This window comes from Mastigoproctus giganteus, chromosome 1 (assembly GCF_048544385.1).
Source record: "Mastigoproctus giganteus isolate SK-2022 chromosome 1, ASM4854438v1, whole genome shotgun sequence".
NCBI lineage: Eukaryota > Metazoa > Arthropoda > Arachnida > Uropygi > Thelyphonidae > Mastigoproctus > Mastigoproctus giganteus.
In genome coordinates, this window is record NC_143575.1 from 187,314,761 (window position 1) to 187,334,166 (window position 19,406).

Consider the following 19,406-nt stretch of genomic DNA (forward strand, 5'->3'; position numbering starts at 1 on the left):
TGCTAATCAGTTCCAGAGACACTATCATATCGTTTAAATATTGTGATGTGAACCCAATAACACATTGTTTTTTGGTAATTTGTTTCAAGATCTCGGAAGTTTAAATTTTTGCTGTATAACTAAGCTATTTATCTCTCTAAAATGTCATTTTTAAAGTCACGAGCATGACCTTAAGGCCATATAAAAGGTTGCGAGCATAGTTTGTAAATTGTATTAGTTACCGATTCAAATCATTAAAATGCACTACACTTTCATCGTTATCATATGTTCCATTATAAGAATCAATTTTAAACGCCTTTGTGATATTTTTCTAAAGCACATTTCTGGAGGTCACTACTATAAAACAAAAACAATTTGCACTTTCCGATTTATTGGGCTTTTCTGTTACTGCAAGCAATTATAAACGGGTAGTAAACTTGATCTTCTCCCATTTTCAAAAATACGGATAGCTGGAATTGTGTGGTTTTTACGTTATTGTGGTGAAATGTGTTTCACCCTTACTGAAATCTTCAATCATATAAAAAACATAAATAAATTTTCAGAATCTTCTCTTCATTGTTTTTTTTTTTTTTTTTTTAAGCTTTGTTAATTTGCTACTCCACAGGAATCGTGTTAGTTGCAATTTGTGTGTGCCTTTAAAAAATGCTTATGCGTGCAATCATGAAATTTATAATTAAAAGAGAAGATTATCTTAGAAACAAATGCCTCTTGAAACATTTCTGAAGACAACTCCTTGTGCAACAAACCAAGTGCTAAGCCAATAATGAGTGATCAATGAGTTTAGTCGATGATGATGAAGAATAAATTGTTTAACATTCTTTAACATTTGAAAGTCCTAAATAATTTCTCTATTATTATAATTATAATTTGCTTGATTTTACAGGCTACGTTTTCATTTCTTTGGATAAATTAATCATTGTTTAAACATAAACTAATTAGCTAACTAATTTTCATTGTTGATAACGTAATCCCTATTTTTAACATTGTCTATGGGAAATAAATTCCCGCTTTACGAGTGCGCGCTAGGAACGAATTAACTCGTAAAGTCAAGAACTGCCTGTATACATATATTTGTATGTTCTATTGTTTATTGAAAAAAAAGGAGAGTAAAGAACTTTGTTCCTATGAATGGCAGAATGTAAATTATGCAATCTTGGCAAAAAGACGTCCTTACTGACAAGAAGTCAGCATAGTCAGGCAGAGCCTCCAGAGAGATCCTCTAATAGATTTTTGCACTTGCATTAGTTGATGCATATGATGCAAGAAAGTAAGCTTATACAATATTAGCCAAAACAAACATTCTCATTTCATCCATCTGGTCACTTCAAGTGTTTGTCTTGTTCAGCCTTAAATTTATTTAAGCTATCAACTTCCACACCAACATATGGAAGTCTGTTCCAGCAATCAACTACCTGCTGACTAAAGACAAACTTCAGCACATCTGTTCTACAACTCTTTCCTCAATTTGAATCTGTGCCCGCTCAGGTTCTTAATCTCTTCAAGTGGAAGTATCCCATCAGCATTGAGCCCGCTCAAACCATTCAAGGCCTTGTACACCTCAATCAGATCACCTCGTAGGTGCCTATTGTTTATTGAAAAAAAGGAATTTAAGCCTCTTCTGGTAAGAGAACCCCTTTGTTCCTCTCACCAGTCTTGTTGCCCTGCTCTGTACTCATTCTAGCAACTCCACATTCTTCCTAAAATGAGGCCTCCAGACCTGTTTGCAGTACTCAAAATGTGGCCTGACCATTGCCTTATACAAAGGTATAATCACCTCCTTGACTCAGCTAGCAAAATTCTTATTTATCATTGACAAAACTTCATGACCTGCTCTGGCAACCTGTCTGCACTGCTCAGAGAACTTCCCATCTGACTGCACAATCATCCCCAGGTCTTTTTCATTCTCCACCTCCCAGAGTGAAGTATCACAGTTTATACATTTCTCTTGGGTTACTGCTACCCTTATGCAGTACTTTGCATTTGTCAATATTAAACTTCAATTGCCACTTCTCAGCCTTACCTAACTTTTCTAGATCCTGTTACAGTAGCACACTTTCTTTACTATCATTAACAACTATGCCAACCTTTGTATCATCTGTAAACTTGGACATTAAATTGTATTACCGATATCATTAATAAATACACAAAAATTCATCGATATCATTAATAAATACACAAAACAACAATGGGCCCAGCACCGAACCTTGGGGGACTCCACTAATAACATTAGTCCTCGTAGAGCAGTGTCCATTTATTACCAATCTCTGCTGTCTCCCACTAAACCATCCCTTTATCCATTGCAGCAACTTGCTCTTAATGCCATACCACTGCAATTTGTACAACAGTCTTCCATGTATAACAGTATCAAAAGCTTTCCTAAAATCCAAGTACAGTCAGTCCTCTTATAGCACGATAGTTGTGTTCCTAGAAACCCTCGTGCAATGAAAATCATGCAATATAAACAACAAGCCCTATGGGAAAATTAGGGTTAGGTGCCGACCACACGAGATTGAACACACATTTGTAACCAAAACATTACTAAACACAATAAATAGTCATAATAAAATACATAAGTATTTTATTACGACTATTACAAATATTTTATTACGTAATAAAATATTGCTAATGCTTTCACTTCTATCGTAAGCAATCTTGTTTTTTGTTTGATTTTCTATCCAAACAGATAACAGCCATTCCATCTCTTCCAATTCTTTGTCTTAATCTAATTTATTTTAATTACACTTTGAGTTGTTCCTGCTATAAAAGTTGTTTTTATTTTCTCTGCATTCTTTGTAATTCTCGGGTTGCCTCATTTAGGTCTGTAGCATGTGCAATATCACATGGTCTTTCATTTCGCTCAAAGCGTTTCACAATTTCATACTTTTTCTCTATCCGCAGAGGCGGACTGGCCATAAGTCTTGCTGGGGAAACCCGGGTGGGCCGGAGGCCGTTGTGATTTTGGCCATAAACCATAATATGAGGCCACTATAAATTTTCCCGGGTAAGAATTTTTGACCCAGTCCCCCCTCTGTTTATCGATATGGCTTTTATTTTTCTGTCTGAATCTGCAGTGTCTTCACCAGGATGCTTCCTTTTCACACCTTTTAAGTTTTTTACTCATTTTTAGGGAATAAAGTGCAATTACAAAATGAGGAGGCACGCTCGATACACATAAACAAAGCTGTGTGCATTTAGCAACTGAATGCACAACACCGTAAAGGTAGAGATACACTATTAACACCTCACATTTCTTGGGGTTACTACCATAAAACAATAAAAATCCAGTTGCGTTTCTGCTAGTGGAATCTGTTATAAACTGGTAGTAAACTCGATCTAATTGCATTTGTGATAATACCGATTGCTGGAATTGTGTTGGTTTTATGTTATTATGGTGAAATGTGTTTCCCCTTCACTGATATAAAAAACATAAATACATTTTCAGAACCTTCTCTTTATTGCTATCGTGTTGCGTTCGGTTGGGATGATTCTGCGTTCGACTGCCATTTCTTGTAAACACAAAGGCGAATCGTGCATAAGCGAATTAGGTTCGTGTTATATAAGATATCGTTCCCCTATTTATAAATCGTGTATGATCAAATTCGTGTAGTGTAAACACGTGCTATACGAGGACTGACTGTATATGATATCAAATTTTTTTTTTCATCCAATTCCTTTGTGACCACATCATAGTCTCCAATCAGATTGGTCAAACAAGAATTTCCCTTAACAAACCCATGCTGTTCCTGAACTATTACTGCAGCCTTGTTTAGGTGATCCTGCATCACTTCTTTAACCAGTGACTCCATTATTTTCCCCGGAACAGAAGTTAAACTTACAGGTCTATAATTATTTGCGTCACCCTTTGAACCCTCTTTGTGAATTGGGGATACATTTGCCCATCTCCAGTCTGTGGAGACTTCCCCTAAGTCTAAGGATGCTCTCATAATTATGGTTAAGAGTTTGTTTACTTCATTTGCCACCTCCTTTAATAAAACTGAATAGATCCCATCCAGTCCAGGTGCCTTTCTTAAGTTTAACTTCAACAATTTCGCCTGTACTTTGCTCTCTTTTATTACAAAATCATTTAGCTCTCTGTTAGAGTTTAGTAAACTTCTATCCTCCCCTTCCTTACAGAATTCCTCATGTGTGAATGTAGATGCAAAATACTCATTGTTTGTCAGCGATCTGAGCAGGATCATCAGCAGTCGAATCACCAACATGAAGTGGACCAATATGATTCATCCCCTTCCTTCTAGAGTAAGTAAAGAAGTAAAGAAGTCTTCGTTGTTTTTCTTTGCATCCTCTACCAAGGATTTCTCATACTCAGCCTTCGCTTGCCTAACCTCCTTTGTGACTTGATTACAGACTAGCTTATATCTGCCATAGGCTTCTTTGTCACCTGCTAATTTATGTGCATCTCACTCATTTTTCTTCTCTGCCATGAGCCTCATTACTTTATCTGACATCCATTTAGGCCTAAATCTTGAGCAGTATTTCTTAGTTGGTATGAAAAGCCTAGTAATTTCCAAGATTAATTCCCTGAAGACCTCCCATATAGAATTAACTGTTTTTAACATCATCAGTTGATCCCACTGTATAGAATTCAAAAACTGCTTGAGACTACTGTAGTCTCCTTAACAAAAACCCTTTCCTTTACCCTTGATGGTAGTTACATCTTTAAGTAAATCCAACATCGGTAGACTGTGATCAATGTCACCTAGTGGTTCCTATATCTGCAAATTCCTAATGCATACATCATTACTGCTGATAATCAGATCAAGAGATTACCACCTCTGGTTGCCCCTTGAACATGTTGCTGTAGAAAACACTCCTCCAATAAATCCACAATAGTCTTGCTTGCATGCAGTTGACCAATCCACAAGTTCCAGTCAGTATCTGGAAATTTAAAATCCCCCATTACAAGACATTCTGGTTTACTGGCCCACTATTTCTCTGCACAACTGTTTTTTGTACTCGTCAGAGTCATTAGGCATATAACACACTCCTACTCTCATTTTCCCTTTCCCATGTCACACAAAACTGACTCAACATTGCACTATCCACACCCATGTGAACTGGATGCTCTTCATTAGATTTTGTATTTCTTAACTAGCAGCATAACCCCCCTCCTGCCTTCCTACCCTGTCTATCCTTTCTGATATCTGCCATGAAAATAACATTTCATGGCAGATTAAACTTTTATCTGAATTAAACCACTGAAAAACTGCTTCTTCACAGTGCTGTGCCAAGGTGAGGTGAACGAAGCTCTTGCCTAAGGTTAAAAGCTGAAAGGGGCGCCAAAAGAAAGATTAAATAATTGCCAAATTTTGATTTTGTTTTGATTATTGCAATCTGTTTATCATCTTGCTTTTACAAAACAAAAATCTTTGTTGTGCCACTGTACAAATACCAAGCTCTACCCATCTGGGATGCCACAGTGGTTGTCATTAAAAAATATATATATATATATTTTTTTTTATTTATTTATTTTTTAATTTTAGGGGAGGATGCAATTTTTTATTCTTGCCTCAGGTACTAAAATGGCTCGGCACGGCTCTGCTTCTTCATCTAAAATTTCAAAACTTTCAGTCTGTCTTAAATCGTATATGTCATTATTAGTCTCGTCATCAAGAACTCCATCTTTTGCAGGTATGTGTAATTTTTTCCGAAAAAATTTTTGCAATGTGCTTTTGATTGATGTCCATGATATTGAAATTTCATAAATTGCATCCAATACTGTCATCATCATCACATCCATTTTCAATCCACTGCAGGATGAAGGCCTCTAGCAACTTTCCAGTTCCTTCTGTTTTGTGTAATGACCATCCATTTACCATCCATGAACTCGTGAATTTCATCTGTCCATCTCCATTGTTGTCTTCCAGGTTTTCTCTTAGTTCCTCTTGGGTACCATTCTGTTAAAGGGGATCCCCGATATCCAAGTATTCATTATCAGAGTTCCCACAGTTACGAGGTTACAAGTAATACGTAAAAAAAAAAATATATATATATATATATAATAGTATCTATGTTAAGGCACACGGCACGCACAAACTGGAACTAACATGACATGCGCAAGTGACATACAGAGGTGTAAAAAGTTTATGAAGTTTATTAAATGTTTTTTATATGATTGAAGATTTCAGTGAAGGGGAAACGCATTTCACCATAATAATGTAAAAACATACCAAATTCCAGCTATATCAGCATTATCGCAATACTACCCATTTATAATAGATTGCAGTAACAGAGCAGCCCAATAAACCAGAAACTGCTAATTGTTTTTATCGTTTTATGGGGTGACCTCCAGAAATGTGCTTTAAAAAATATCACAGAGGCATTCAAATTTGAAGCACTTGCATCCTGTTGACTCGACTCTGTCTATCTACAGTCAGTTTTCTCATTTACTGCTGTTGTAGTAGGTGCATCTGATATTTTAAATAATTTTTAAGTTAAGTGAATTCTTAGTTTTCTTATTTTTTATTAAACATGAGTTCGAAGCAAAGTGCTGAGGATAACACATCACGAAAAAAAAGACAACGCAAAAGTTATGGTTTAGATGTTAAATTAAAAGTTATATGTCATAAAAGAAGTGGTGAACAAGTAATCGATATCGTACGTTCCCTTGAGATCCCAGAAACAACAATTCACACCATTCTAAATAATAGAGATATCAAAAGCAGAGTAAAGAATATGATTTGGCATTCTGAGGTTAAATTAACGAGAAAAAGGAGTATAATGTATTAGAGATTATGGAAAGACAACTAGCTACCTGGATAGAAGACCTTTATCAACAATACACCCCTGTAAGCTTAGCGCTCATACAAGAAAAGGCCTTAAGCTTATACGAGGATATATAGAAAGAGAATGGAAAGAAGCAGCCAAAAATTCCAAAAAAATTGTAGCTTCTAAAGGTTGGTTTCATCGATTCCAAAAATGGTACAGATTCAAAAATATCAAAATTCAAGGAGAAGCTGTGGAATCTTATCCTTTAGAATTTAAAAGACTCATTGAGCAGGGACAGTATAGTCCTAAACAAATTTTTAATGTTGATGAAACTGGATTAAATTGGAAGTGAATGCCGTCGAAGATGTACATATCAATCAAAGAAAAGGCAGCACCTGGTTTCAAGGCATCAAGAGATTACATAACTTTACTTGTTGACAGAAATGCAAATGGCAACAAAAAACTAAAGCTTTTATTTGTCTACAGGAGTGAAAATTCGAGAGCTTTAAAAAACTTGCCAAAATGTTCGATACCAGTGATATGGAAGTCCCAACGAAAAACATGGATGATGAAAGAAATATTCCAAGATTGGTTTATTCATTTCTTTGTGCCTGAAGTAAAAAAATATTGTGAGGATTCAAATATAGAGTCAAGGTCCTTCATATTGTAGACAATGCCACAGCTCATAATGACAATGACTTATGCCCTAATGTTAAAGGCTGAAGCTGACAATGACATATGCCCTAATGTTAAAATTATATTTTTACCGCCACGAACGACATCAGTAATGCAAATTTCTGAAACCGATACAAGTAATGAAAATAACGTGGATGATTTTTGGAAAAGTTTTTTTAATATTCTACCCAGTATGAAAATGATTGGAGAAGCTTGGAAAGAAATTTCATGTAGATTAATGAATAGCTTATGGAAAAAGTTATACCCTGATGCTTTTCATGAATATGAAGAATGCAATGTGACCAGGATACAAAATGAAATTGCAAGTCTTGCAAAAGAAGTGAGATTCCACAAAGTTTATGATGCCGATATTGCACAAATGCTTGAATCAAGTGCAAAACCATTTACAAACGAGGAGCTAGCACAATTAGACCAACAATCGACAGAAGAAGAGGAAGCCGAAAATGATGACGTGATTAAACTACCAAAGAATAAAGATTTGAAAATTAAAGAATTAAAGGAAGCCATTGAGAAAATTGACCAAGCACTTGAGTATTTTTGTGAGAATGACCCTCTTCATGATCGTGCAGCAAAACTTAAGCACAAAGTTAAAGACATAACTAAATGCTACGACATACTTTTATTAGAAAAAATACTGCTAAAAAAAACAGACAACTCTGGATTCATTCTTTATTAATAAAACTGAAATATAGTACTGTATAACTTCAATAAACTTTAATTAACTTTACAATGTTCAATATATTATAATAAAAATGTCTAATAAAATAATTGTTTAATTTTTCAGTTCCAATAAAAAATGTCTAATAAAATAATTGTCTCCTTTTTCAGTTCCTTCAATCCATTTTTTACTATGTACAAGTACATAATACACATTACGAAAAATACATTTTAAGCAGAATTTTCTGGAACCAATTATCCTAGGATAACGAAGACCCCCTGTATTTTCTTAGTCCAGCTGGCATCATGTTTTCGAGCTATGTGTCCTGCCTAAGACCATTTCAGGGCTTTATTTTTAATAAGAATGTCCTTTATTTGTGTTTGCTGCCTAATCCATGTGTTTCTCTTCTTATCTAACAGTCTGATTCCTAATATAATTCATTCCATTCTTTGCTGTGTAGTTTTCAGCTTCTCTTCCATTCTTTAGTGAGTGCCCAAGTTTCACATCCATAAGTCATGGTGGGGTGTACACATTGGTTCATTATTTTATGTTTAAAACAAAATGGGATATCACTCCTCAGTATGTGACTATATTTTGTCAAAGCTTATCCATCCGAAATTTATTCTTCTCTTGACTTCCAGCCATTTATCATTATTACAGCTAACGACTTGTCCCAGATAAGTATATGAATTCACCTTTTCAGTTACTGCTCCTTCAATGATTATGTCCCATTATGTGGCATACCTGTTTATCGTTACTTTTGTTTTAGTCATATTCATCTTTAGTCCGAAATCCTTACTAACTCTGCATAACCGATTAAGATTTTCCTCTAATTCTTTGGGATCGTGGCTTATGATCACAATGTCATCTGCAAATCGTAAATGGTTTAGGTCTCTCCCTGCACATTGACTCTTCTCTGTGACCAGTCTAATCTTCTGAAAGCTTCTTCAAGGGCAGCAGTAAATAACTTCGGAGATATTTTGTTTCCACGTTGAATTCCTTTCTAAATTTTAAATTTGCTACTGTCTTTGTCTAGTCTAATAAAGGAGGTAACGTTCTTGTATATTTTCTTCAAAATCCTAATGTATGAGGTGTCTATGCCTTGCCTTTCCAGTGCCTAAAACATTGCCGTATGCTGTATAGTGTTAATTGCCCTTTCATAATCCACAAATGCCAGGCATAACGGTGTTTTATATTCATTTGCTTTCTCCATTAGCTGCAATGTTAATGTTAAGAATCCCGTCGTAAAGCCAGCTTGCTCTTTCGGTTGATTCTCATCAAGTATTCTTTCTAATCTGTTAGTAATGACCCTTGTGAACAACTTGTAGATGTGGGACAACAAGCTAATTGGTCTCTAATTTCTAATTTATCTCCTTTCTTATGCAGCAAATCTATGATTACATTATTCCACTCCTTAGGCATCACACCTTTCATAATGTATTTTGTGAAGAGTCTTGCCAGTTTCTGTGTCATGGCTCTTCCTCCCAATTTTAACAACTCTGCAGTAACTTTATCTTCACCCAGGGCTTTTTGATTCTTCATTTTCTTAAATGCATGTTCTATCTCACCAAGAAGGCTTTGTTGTATGTGTTGCAAAATTGTGGTCCATCTTCCCCACAACTGGCATCATTCCCTTGCTCCTTATGTAATACTTTATAGTAGTCTTCTGCTATTTGAATTATGCCTTCTCTGCTATTTAAAAGTGCACCATCACTATTTCAAATTCCGATTAAGTTGATTTCATTTGTCTTTCTGTATTACTACTCATGACTGCTGGATTTAAGTCCTTTGTTTTCCCTTAATGCTTGTTCTACTTTTCTTGTGTTAAATCTTCTTATGTCCTCTCTGAGTCTCTTTCTAATGGCTTTGCATAACTCAGTATACTCAATTTGGACCTTGTCAGTGTTTACTTACTCTTCATTTGTTATCTTTGGTTCATCATGACAAGTGTTTCTTGACTAATTCTTTGGATTTCTTTTTACCTGTAAGTTTCTCAGGCTTTATCACTTTCAGAAAATTGTATCCCTCATCGATACCTTGGTCCTGAAAGGTCGTCAGATGCTCAAACATGTTCTTAAATTCCAGTACATACTGCTTTTTCTCCTCTCCTGTTATCTCAAAAACCTTTGTATTATTTATTCCCGAGTCCTTTTATCTCAGTAACCTTTGTATTGATTATTCGAGTCCTGTTATCTCAAAAACCTTTGTATTATTTATTCCGAGTCCTTTTATCTCAGAAACCTTTGTATTATTTACTCGAGTCAGTTTTTTCTTTTCTTACATCTATATCAAGTGTTCATCTTACCATTCTGTGATTATTTCCAACAATTACCTTGTTCGAGACAGTAACATCATTCACAATATACCATCTGTTAGTGAGGATTAAGTTGATTTCATTAGTTGTTAATCCATTTGGGTGCTTCCATATTCACTTTCTGTTCACCCTTTTCTTGAAAAAAGTGTTCATTACTGACATTCCTCAAGATTCTGCAAATTCCACAAGTCTTTCACACCTTTCATTTCTTTTACCAATTCCAAAATTTGCTGTTTTGTCTCTTTCCAACCTTAGCATTGAATACCCCCATAATGATGGTATAGTGAGTTTTCTGTTCATCTAGTTCTTTAATTTCGGTGTACATTTTTTCAACCTCTTCCTCATCATGTTGGTGCATATATCATTATAACATTCAGTTTGTACCTCTTAGAAATGCTGAGTATAGTATTATTATTATTAGCTATATGATGCAAGGAAGCCTGAGGCTTATGCTGCACCAGCCAAAAAAAAAATTCCCGAGTTACTCTGAGAGAGAGAGAGAGAGAGTCAAAAGTAGAAGGGAATCACCAAGAAAGAGAAGAATGCTGATAGCTAGCTCAGGACCCTGGAGTAGTCTTTGATACCCTTGGTGATGTACTTCTGAATTCCAAAATGTTATTTTTAATAACTTTATGGACCAGAAAGCCAACTCCACCTTCGCTCCTTTCACTATTTCCATTGGTATACAGTAGATTTCCACTAGATAAACTTTAGTGATTCATTTCTTCTTCTTGTTTCAGCCAAGCCAATGATATTCCAATTCACATTTTCTAATTCCTTTTCTAGCTCTAATATCCTGTCTTCACCGATGAGCGATCTTACATTGTAACAGGCCAAGTTCAGTTTCCGTGCATCCGTTCAGCCTGGTCGTACCCAGAGATTTTTAGGCACCTTCTGCTTCCACTCTGATCCTCTCACTTCCATAAGAGGGGGAGTGAAAGCCGCTGGGGACTGAGGGCCATTTGTTTCATCGTGTTTTCATGCTGGAGGGTTTGGTCTTTCCTCTGCAAGCTGACCAGGTATCTTGAAAAGAGCCACTCTACATGTTCGTTGCCACCAAAGTGACATAACGGGGCTTACCATCGAGAAGGTGTGCACAAGTGGATTTTAGGAAGACAGGCCAACCAGACTTCTCCTGTCTTCTAAAATAGAAAGATATTGGGTCCATCAGTGTTTTAGACTGAGTGTGTGATAACACACAGAATGCCTGTTCCCCTCTAAGCCCCCACCTAATACTGCCATATGTTTCCTAAATGACAACAAATTACCTTCCTTATTTAATACAAATGTGTAACAATTTTTTTTAAAAATTTCTCTAAAATTTGAATCACCCCTTGGTCCATCGGTTGTATTAATGTTGTCACATTTGGTGAAAAATATTTTACAAAAATGTTCCCATGGTACTTTTTTAAACAAAATTAAATTTAAAAATAAATTTTAACTAGGTACTGTAATTGATTTTTTTTTTTCAGACATTTAAATAATTTTTTTTTGGCCCCAGTTTATCTGCAACTCAGTTAAACTGCCCCTAGATAATCGGAAGTCTACTGTAATTAGAATTCATTCTGTTATATATTCAGCAAAACTTAAAAATAAATAAATAATAATAATAACATAATTATTAGGCCCTGTATAATTATTTATATTATTTTCATGAATTTTAGTCATTCTTCTGCAGTCTTATATTTTCATATAATAGTCAGTATTATATTTTCATAGGTTAAATACATTTCAAAATATGGGCATTTAGCTGATATATCTGGTTCAGAATCTTTAATAACTGAAGACAGAACATTGCATCGACCTAATATTTCTGCATCGGTAAGTGAAGGTATTTTTAAAAAATAGTCTCTATTCTGATATGTTAATTTAAAGGAATCAAACATTTCTTCAGTAATGCTGTCGTTTGGTTTACTTATAAAGTGGTTATCCAATATTTTTATTCACATTGGATTTTAGTTATTTTATGCTAACATTTAAAATAAAGTATGTAAAATGTAATTTTTATTTATTTATTTATTTATTTTTTGGTATGGTGCTGAAAATTAAGATAAATATTAAAAAATAAATAAATTAAGATTATTTAACAACTCCAAGGAAAGAATGGTTCTTTACTTTATAGTAACTACCTTTGCTATTTGCAGATTTTTTATTCACAGTTTTGCTTGTTCATGGTTGCACTCTGTAAAATGTCAATGTTAATGCACTGTGACTACAGTCACAGTGCATTAACATGGGCATGACTAATATTGATTCAAGTGTGAAATTGTCAGTCTGTGTTATGCATTTGTAGTGGGAATGTGCATATGTCTCGTTTTTCTGTTTGACAGCTTAATTTTATAAGAAAATATGAGTTTCAGCAAAAGGGGAATTGTTAAAAGATCAAAGTTGATGACTTTATCAAGCAAGATTGAGTTGTTAGATAAACTTTCAAAAGGAGAAATTTAGTTTCAGTTGCAAACTGTTATAAAATCAGTGAATTCACTGTCTGATCCATTAAAAAACTGGAAAAAAGGATATGATGGTGTTTCTGAGAGCGCACTATTGCAACAAAAATATGTACCATATAACACTTGGTTAAAATCGAAAAAATGGAAAAGTCATTAAATATTTGGATTGAAGGTCTATTGCAGAAAAAAATTTCTGTTAAGCTCCCTTACATACATGAAAATGCAAAAAACTATACAAATACTTTAGTGAATCTGGCAAAAGCTCTAGTGGCACAAGTTTATTAGCTGTAAAGGCTGGTTAAAAAAACTAAAAAAAAACATTTAAACCACCTCCACAATGTGAAGCTCATCGGTGAATCTGCATTGAAAACCATGTATGGTACATATTTTTATTAATACAGCCACTCCCCGACTTACGTAAGGGTTATGTTCCACAGAACTCTACATAAGTCGAAATTTCCCTAAATGCTTATGCAGCACTCACAACTATGTGCACAGAATTTGATTGAAACAAAAAAGAAATGTTCGAACATATAAATAGAATTACTTATTCAATTTTTTATATCATGCTGAGGAAAAATTACAGAAGTATCCAAAATTACAAAAAGAGAGAGGCGATGGGCATAACATCAGCAAGTTTTATCTTTTGAGCATCATTGCCAGAATCAACGTCTCCAGCTGATAAGTACGCCGCTGCAGAGGTTGAGGGCTGTGGAGATTTAGGAGTTTTTTCCAATACATCACAATTTCTCTGCAGCTGCAGAATCACTAGCGACTTCACCGCATACTTTAATGTTTTGGAAACAGGCACGATGCTTGAACCTATTAAACCATCTGTTGCTTGCCACAAAACTTGGCTTGGGGTTCACCATACTTATTCTTAAATGTCATCATAAATACTTCTTGCTTTTGCTTGAATAGCCATTAGACTCAGGGGCACTCACTTCCGAATCTGATTTTCCATCCATATAATTAATAGCTTTCCCGTCTTTGAAATAGCATCTGAACACTGTTGATCTTAAATGCATTGATCCTTTAACATGTTCTTTTATACACATGCTGTCCTTTAAAATAGTATTCACTTTTGAAGCAGCAAGACCTAATTCCTGTGCAAATAGATGACAAATTTTGTCCTGCTTGTAATTCTTAATCATCTTCATTTCTAAATCAATTTTGTTTTGTTTCCTAGCTCTCCATCACTTGCACTTTTTGTTGGTCTCTTTTCCTTCACCATTGTAATAAAGAAATAGGAATGAAGAAAAGATTCTGAAAATTTATTTATGTTTTTTATGTGGTTGAAGATTTCAGTGAAGGGAAACTCATTTCACCATAATACTGTAACGTAAAAACCCACAGAATTCCAGTTATTGGTATTATTGCAAATGCAATAAGATCAAGTTTACTACCCGTTTATAATAGATTGCACTAACAGAAAAGCCCAATAAATTCGAAATTGCAAATTGGTTTTATTGTTTTATGGTTGTGACCTCTAGTAATGTGTTTTAGAAAAATATCACAAAGGTGTTCAAAATTAATTCTTATAACCGAATATATTATAATGATGAAAGTGTAGCGCAATTTCCATTATAAAAATGACATTTTAGAGAGAGAAATAGCTTAGTTATATAGCGAAAATTTCAACTTCCGAGGTCTTGGAATGAATTACCAAAAAAAAAAAACAATGTGTTATTGGGTTCACATTACGATATTTTCACGATACCTCCATTTATTCCTACGGGATGCAAAATATGTTTCCACGATTTTATTTAAGTTTGCACCGGCCGGCAAAAACTTACATGAAGTTGAATTTCCATAAGTTGAGTATTACATAAGCCAGAGAGTGCCTGTAGTCATCTGGAATGTCATCCCCTGATGATATTCATGTGTCCCAATATTCCTTCCATTCTAAAGGCATCACTAGAAAGTACAACTGTGAGCTAGTTGAATTCTGCTACTGCATTCTGTTGGGTAGTTGGAATATCATTCAGTATTAGTCCTTTCAGATTTATTTTGAATTTGGGAAAGAAAAAAAGAAATCAAATTTCTTTACCACAGGTAATTATGTTAGGTAAAGTCAGGTAATTATGTTAGGTTACCACAGGAATTTTTTTTGTCCAAAAATTTCTTGAATGGAGAGTATGATATGTGCATTAAAAACAAGAACGTTACTTTGCCGGGAGTTATAATGGTGGAAAAATAATTTGCTATTTGTAATCAAATCAGAATCTCTTTTTAATGCAGTGGTTCTCAAACTTTCTGAGCCCACGCCTCCCTTTCCCTGTAAAATTTTCCCGGTGCCTCCCTTGAAGTAAAGCATCTATAATTGTGCAATTTCTTATTTTTAATATGTTAATACAATAATTATTAATACTAATTACATGAAATAATAAGCATCTGTAGTTCTAAATTACTAACATAATTTAGAACTACAACTTCTAAATTACTAACGATTATTATCAGTAAGTAAACACGCTAAAAACAATAATAAAACACAATTGCACACCGCTGAAACCATATTTTCAACCATGCAGCTAATGCTATACTATGCAATCTACCTATATATGTCATACATAGTACGCACTAAATTATATATATTACATTACATCATATCAATCATAATTCATCAATCCATTTCAGAAAAATATAATATTTGTTTTCGTAGCCTAGTGGTCAAGTGCACGGGTGCATAAGTATACGTGCCTTGAGTGACCGGGGTTCAAGCCCGTGACTGCTGAATACGGTGCTGTTTCTTGTATTCTCTCTATCTTGTGAACTCCTCTGACCGTTTGGTCATCCCGGAGTTATAAACAGAAAATTTATTTTTTTTATTTATATTTGTTTTCCAAATAAATGTTTATATCGAAGTTAGAGTGAGATAGGTGGTGGTAAATTCTTTAAAAAATAGGTTATAAAATTTAATGTTATGTTATGAAAGTTTATTTATATGTGTATATATTTTTTATTCATATATGTTGTTATGAAAATTACATTTCTGTTAAATGTAAGACAAGTGCAAAAGGAGATGCGAAATGTAATTTCGCGCCTCCTTTTGCACTTCTCTGCGCCTCCCAGTTTGGAAATTGCTGTTTTAATGTGTCTAGTTTGCTGTCTGACCAATCTGATGGATCATACTGAATACCCTATATGTCAAAAAACAGAAAACATTGTTTTCATATTTGACTGAACTTGACAGATTCTCCTTATATTTTTTTTTTTGTTCATAACCCATGTGCCATGACTAATAACAATGCAGTTGATGAAATTATGGTCCATTTTTACCTTTATTTTCAGTTCCTTGTAGAGTTCTTGAGTGAACCTTTGGTCGCAATTGAATAATCTTGGATACAATCCAAAGGAGACTCCCAGTTCATCAGCAATAAATGCCTCAGAAGAACAAATTTTTTGTTATGCTTTAGCAACTTTTTATCACTGCTTGAAGTTAGAGGTCAACCTGAACATTGGTCATCTTTGGTAGATTCTCAGATGTTGCAGAAATGTTTCACCCACTAATCTGCCTTACTTAAACAAGCACCAGCAAATATATTTCCTATTTGGAGAATTTCCATTTCATTTTTCTTGTTCTTCACACAAAACTTGCTGCACACAGGTTGTTCTGCTTTTGTATCCATTACAGTTGCAACAAAATAACTAAGATTGGTCTAAACGTCAACATGCTTTTGCTCATTATTAGTTGGTTGTCCAGGAAGCAGCTCAAACCATTAATGTAATGATCCCTCCTTTCCTGTGCTTACCCATTATAGCTAAGTCTGCCATTTCTTTCTTAAATTCCCACTATTTAGTAAGATTGTATCCATTCTTCTTTTGATTTGCAGAATGGAAATTATCTCTCTTCCAATTCAAGTGCTGCTTTTTTGTATGTGAAAACATCTTTGGTGGAACCTATTAAATTTCGGACTGAAGTAAAACCAATTTGTTATGAAAATGCAACATGGAAATGACGCAAATTACATCACTTCTTAAATTACGCTAATGCAGTTACGTTGATTCTTGATGTGAAAACATCTTTGGAGGCACCCTACTCAGTCCAACAATCAGCATTCAGCTTGTAGGCAAAAATGTGAAACAGAAATGATGCAAATTACATCACTTCTTAAATGACACTAATGCAGTCACTAACATTGATTCAATAGAGTAAGAACCGATGAACAATGCAAGTTGAACAATCATTTACGTCATCTAGGAAGTAGTAGGCGTGGACATAAGCTCACACCCCCCTACTTCCTAAATGACGCAAACTCAGTCATTACATTGATTCGATAGAGTAAGTAGAGTGCTTCATCATAAAACGTTACATCATTCATATCTTCAGTCCAGATTTTAAAACGGTTCTGATTTTCATCAAAGGTGTTTTCACATAAAACACCTTTCGTGCATACAAGGGTAAGCACGTGTTTTTTTCTTTCCTATCTCTTTTGATTCTCCCCCTTCCTTCTCTTCCTCTTTTTTTTCAATCAAGTGACATATGAATACTGTAAGGTATTTAATTTGCTGTATTTTCATTCAAGCTTTATTTACTTTATAGTCTTTGTCTAGTTTTATCCCTTTTTTTATGAACTTTATTCGTCTGCTATAATCAGTATTATTTAGGTATAGTGTGTATTTTTTAAAATTGTCGATAAGCAATTTTTAAAAATGCAGTATCCTTTATCAACTTTATCTGATGCTTTTAAATATATTACTGCTACACAAGCATTTCATTTTCAGCATGTTGTTGCACATGCTACTCCAGATTAACTATGGGGCCGATTGCAAGTTCATTTAGCATAAGGAACTGATATGTTTTTTAAGGAGCACTCTCCAGTAAACCTTATCATCCGAAGTGATAAGGTTTATTAGTCACAAAGTTCTGGAAATAAGTTGCAACTTATTTCCATGTGCTTGAGGTTGTCGCAGACATTCTCTCAGATATGCCAGACAAGCTGCACTTGCTACTTGGGAGTCTAAAACGCTGATGAAACTGATATTCGGGTGACACTCAAGTCAAGTGGACCCAATTTCGGCGAAGTCCAGATGGTCTGTGACAGCCAAATCCTCTGCTTGCACCTTCACAATGGTGTGACTGTTAGTAATCCTGGGTATAACCTCCATTCAGAAGTACATGGTGGGTGACCACCCAGGTGTGAACCAACGTAAGCAGGGGTTGAGGTGTGGCACCCACACCACATGGAGGAATGCCGCCCCTCTATGTTACTAGGTGGTAGATGACTCTCACCAACCGGTGCAATACCATCACTTTCCTTATTGGGGGATTGAAGTGGTGGAACCCATGTTTAGTCTCTAGAGCTAAGTTCCGGTCAACCATTCCCTATCAATTCCATCATGCAGTATGATTGATGACTTTTGAGGTTATGATGAACATCATGGTGAGATCTAATATTCCTTACATTTCGAGGATACAGCTCTAAGATGGTGTTCTCAGGCTGGCCACTAGTTAGTACACCGAACTGAACCTATTGGTAACTCTCTAGGAGGCTTCCAGATCAGCTAGTGCTACCTCTGGTACACGGTTGAAGTGAGAGATTCTTTAGGCACTTCAGATCAAAACTTGGTGATTGTCTCTTCTCCAATGGAGCCTTGATCTCATGGCTATTTCCAACCTCGTGTTGTGTGGCATTACAAGAATGCAAAATGGGATGGATGACCTGCGAGATTTCTTTTCTTCTTTTCCTTGGTCGGATTACTGTTTCAAAACTTCTGATGTCAACGTTTGCTCAGATCGTGTCAGTGAAATTATTCTTGCAGGAATGGAATCCTTTATCCCACACTCCACTTTAAAATCTCGTCCTTTATCTAAATCTTGGTTTTCCAATAAATGTGCTAAAGCTGTTCAAGAGAAGAATGTTGCATATAGTAATTGGCTTATTTCTAATTCTTCAGTTTCATTTTCTACCTACACCAAAGCTCGCAACAATTGTAAAGCAGTTATTAATCAGTCCAAACTAGAGTTTGAACAGGCTAAGACTAGAAAACTTGCTTCTTGCCCTAATGGTAGCCAAGCATTCTGGTCCCTTGCCAAAGCTATTGGCCGCAACTTTTGCCCATCTCTGCTCCCACCTCTGTCCAAACCAGATGGTTCTGTTGTCACTTCAGCCAAGGATAAAGCTGACCTGCTAGCATCCCATTTTTCTTCCAACTCATGTATTAATGATCTTGGTAAAACACCTCCCACCATTCCCAACACGCTCCATTCAATGCCTACTGTGGTCTTCCATCAAAAGCATGTCAGGAGGATTTTGACGACTCTTGATGCTAAGAAAGCTCCAGGTCCCGATGATATTTCTCCACTTGTTCTCAAAACCTGTGCTCCTGAACTTACTCCTATTCTCTGCTGCCTTTTTTCACTTTCTTATTCCAAAGATGTTTTTCCTTCTGCTTGGAAATTTGCTCATATCCAGCCAGTTCCTAAAAAGGGTGACAAATCCCGCCCATCCAATTATCATCCCATTGCAATTACTTCTACTGTTTCTAAAGTAATGGAGAAATCAATTAACCCCCAACTCTTAAACTACCTAGAAACCTTCCATCTGATCGACGATCGCCA

The 19,406-nt window shown here is 35.3% G+C and overlaps 1 protein-coding gene across 1 annotated transcript in view; it reads left to right on the forward strand.

Annotated features, from left to right (window-relative positions):
• Positions 1–19,406, forward strand: part of LOC150091374 (SH3 domain-containing kinase-binding protein 1-like) — a 393,836-nt gene that overhangs the window by 188,533 nt on the left and 185,897 nt on the right. The window contains exon 8 of the mRNA XM_090383547.1: positions 12,114–12,215. Within this exon, the coding sequence (XP_090239673.1) occupies positions 12,114–12,215 (102 nt within the window). The remainder of the gene's footprint in view (positions 1–12,113; positions 12,216–19,406) is intronic.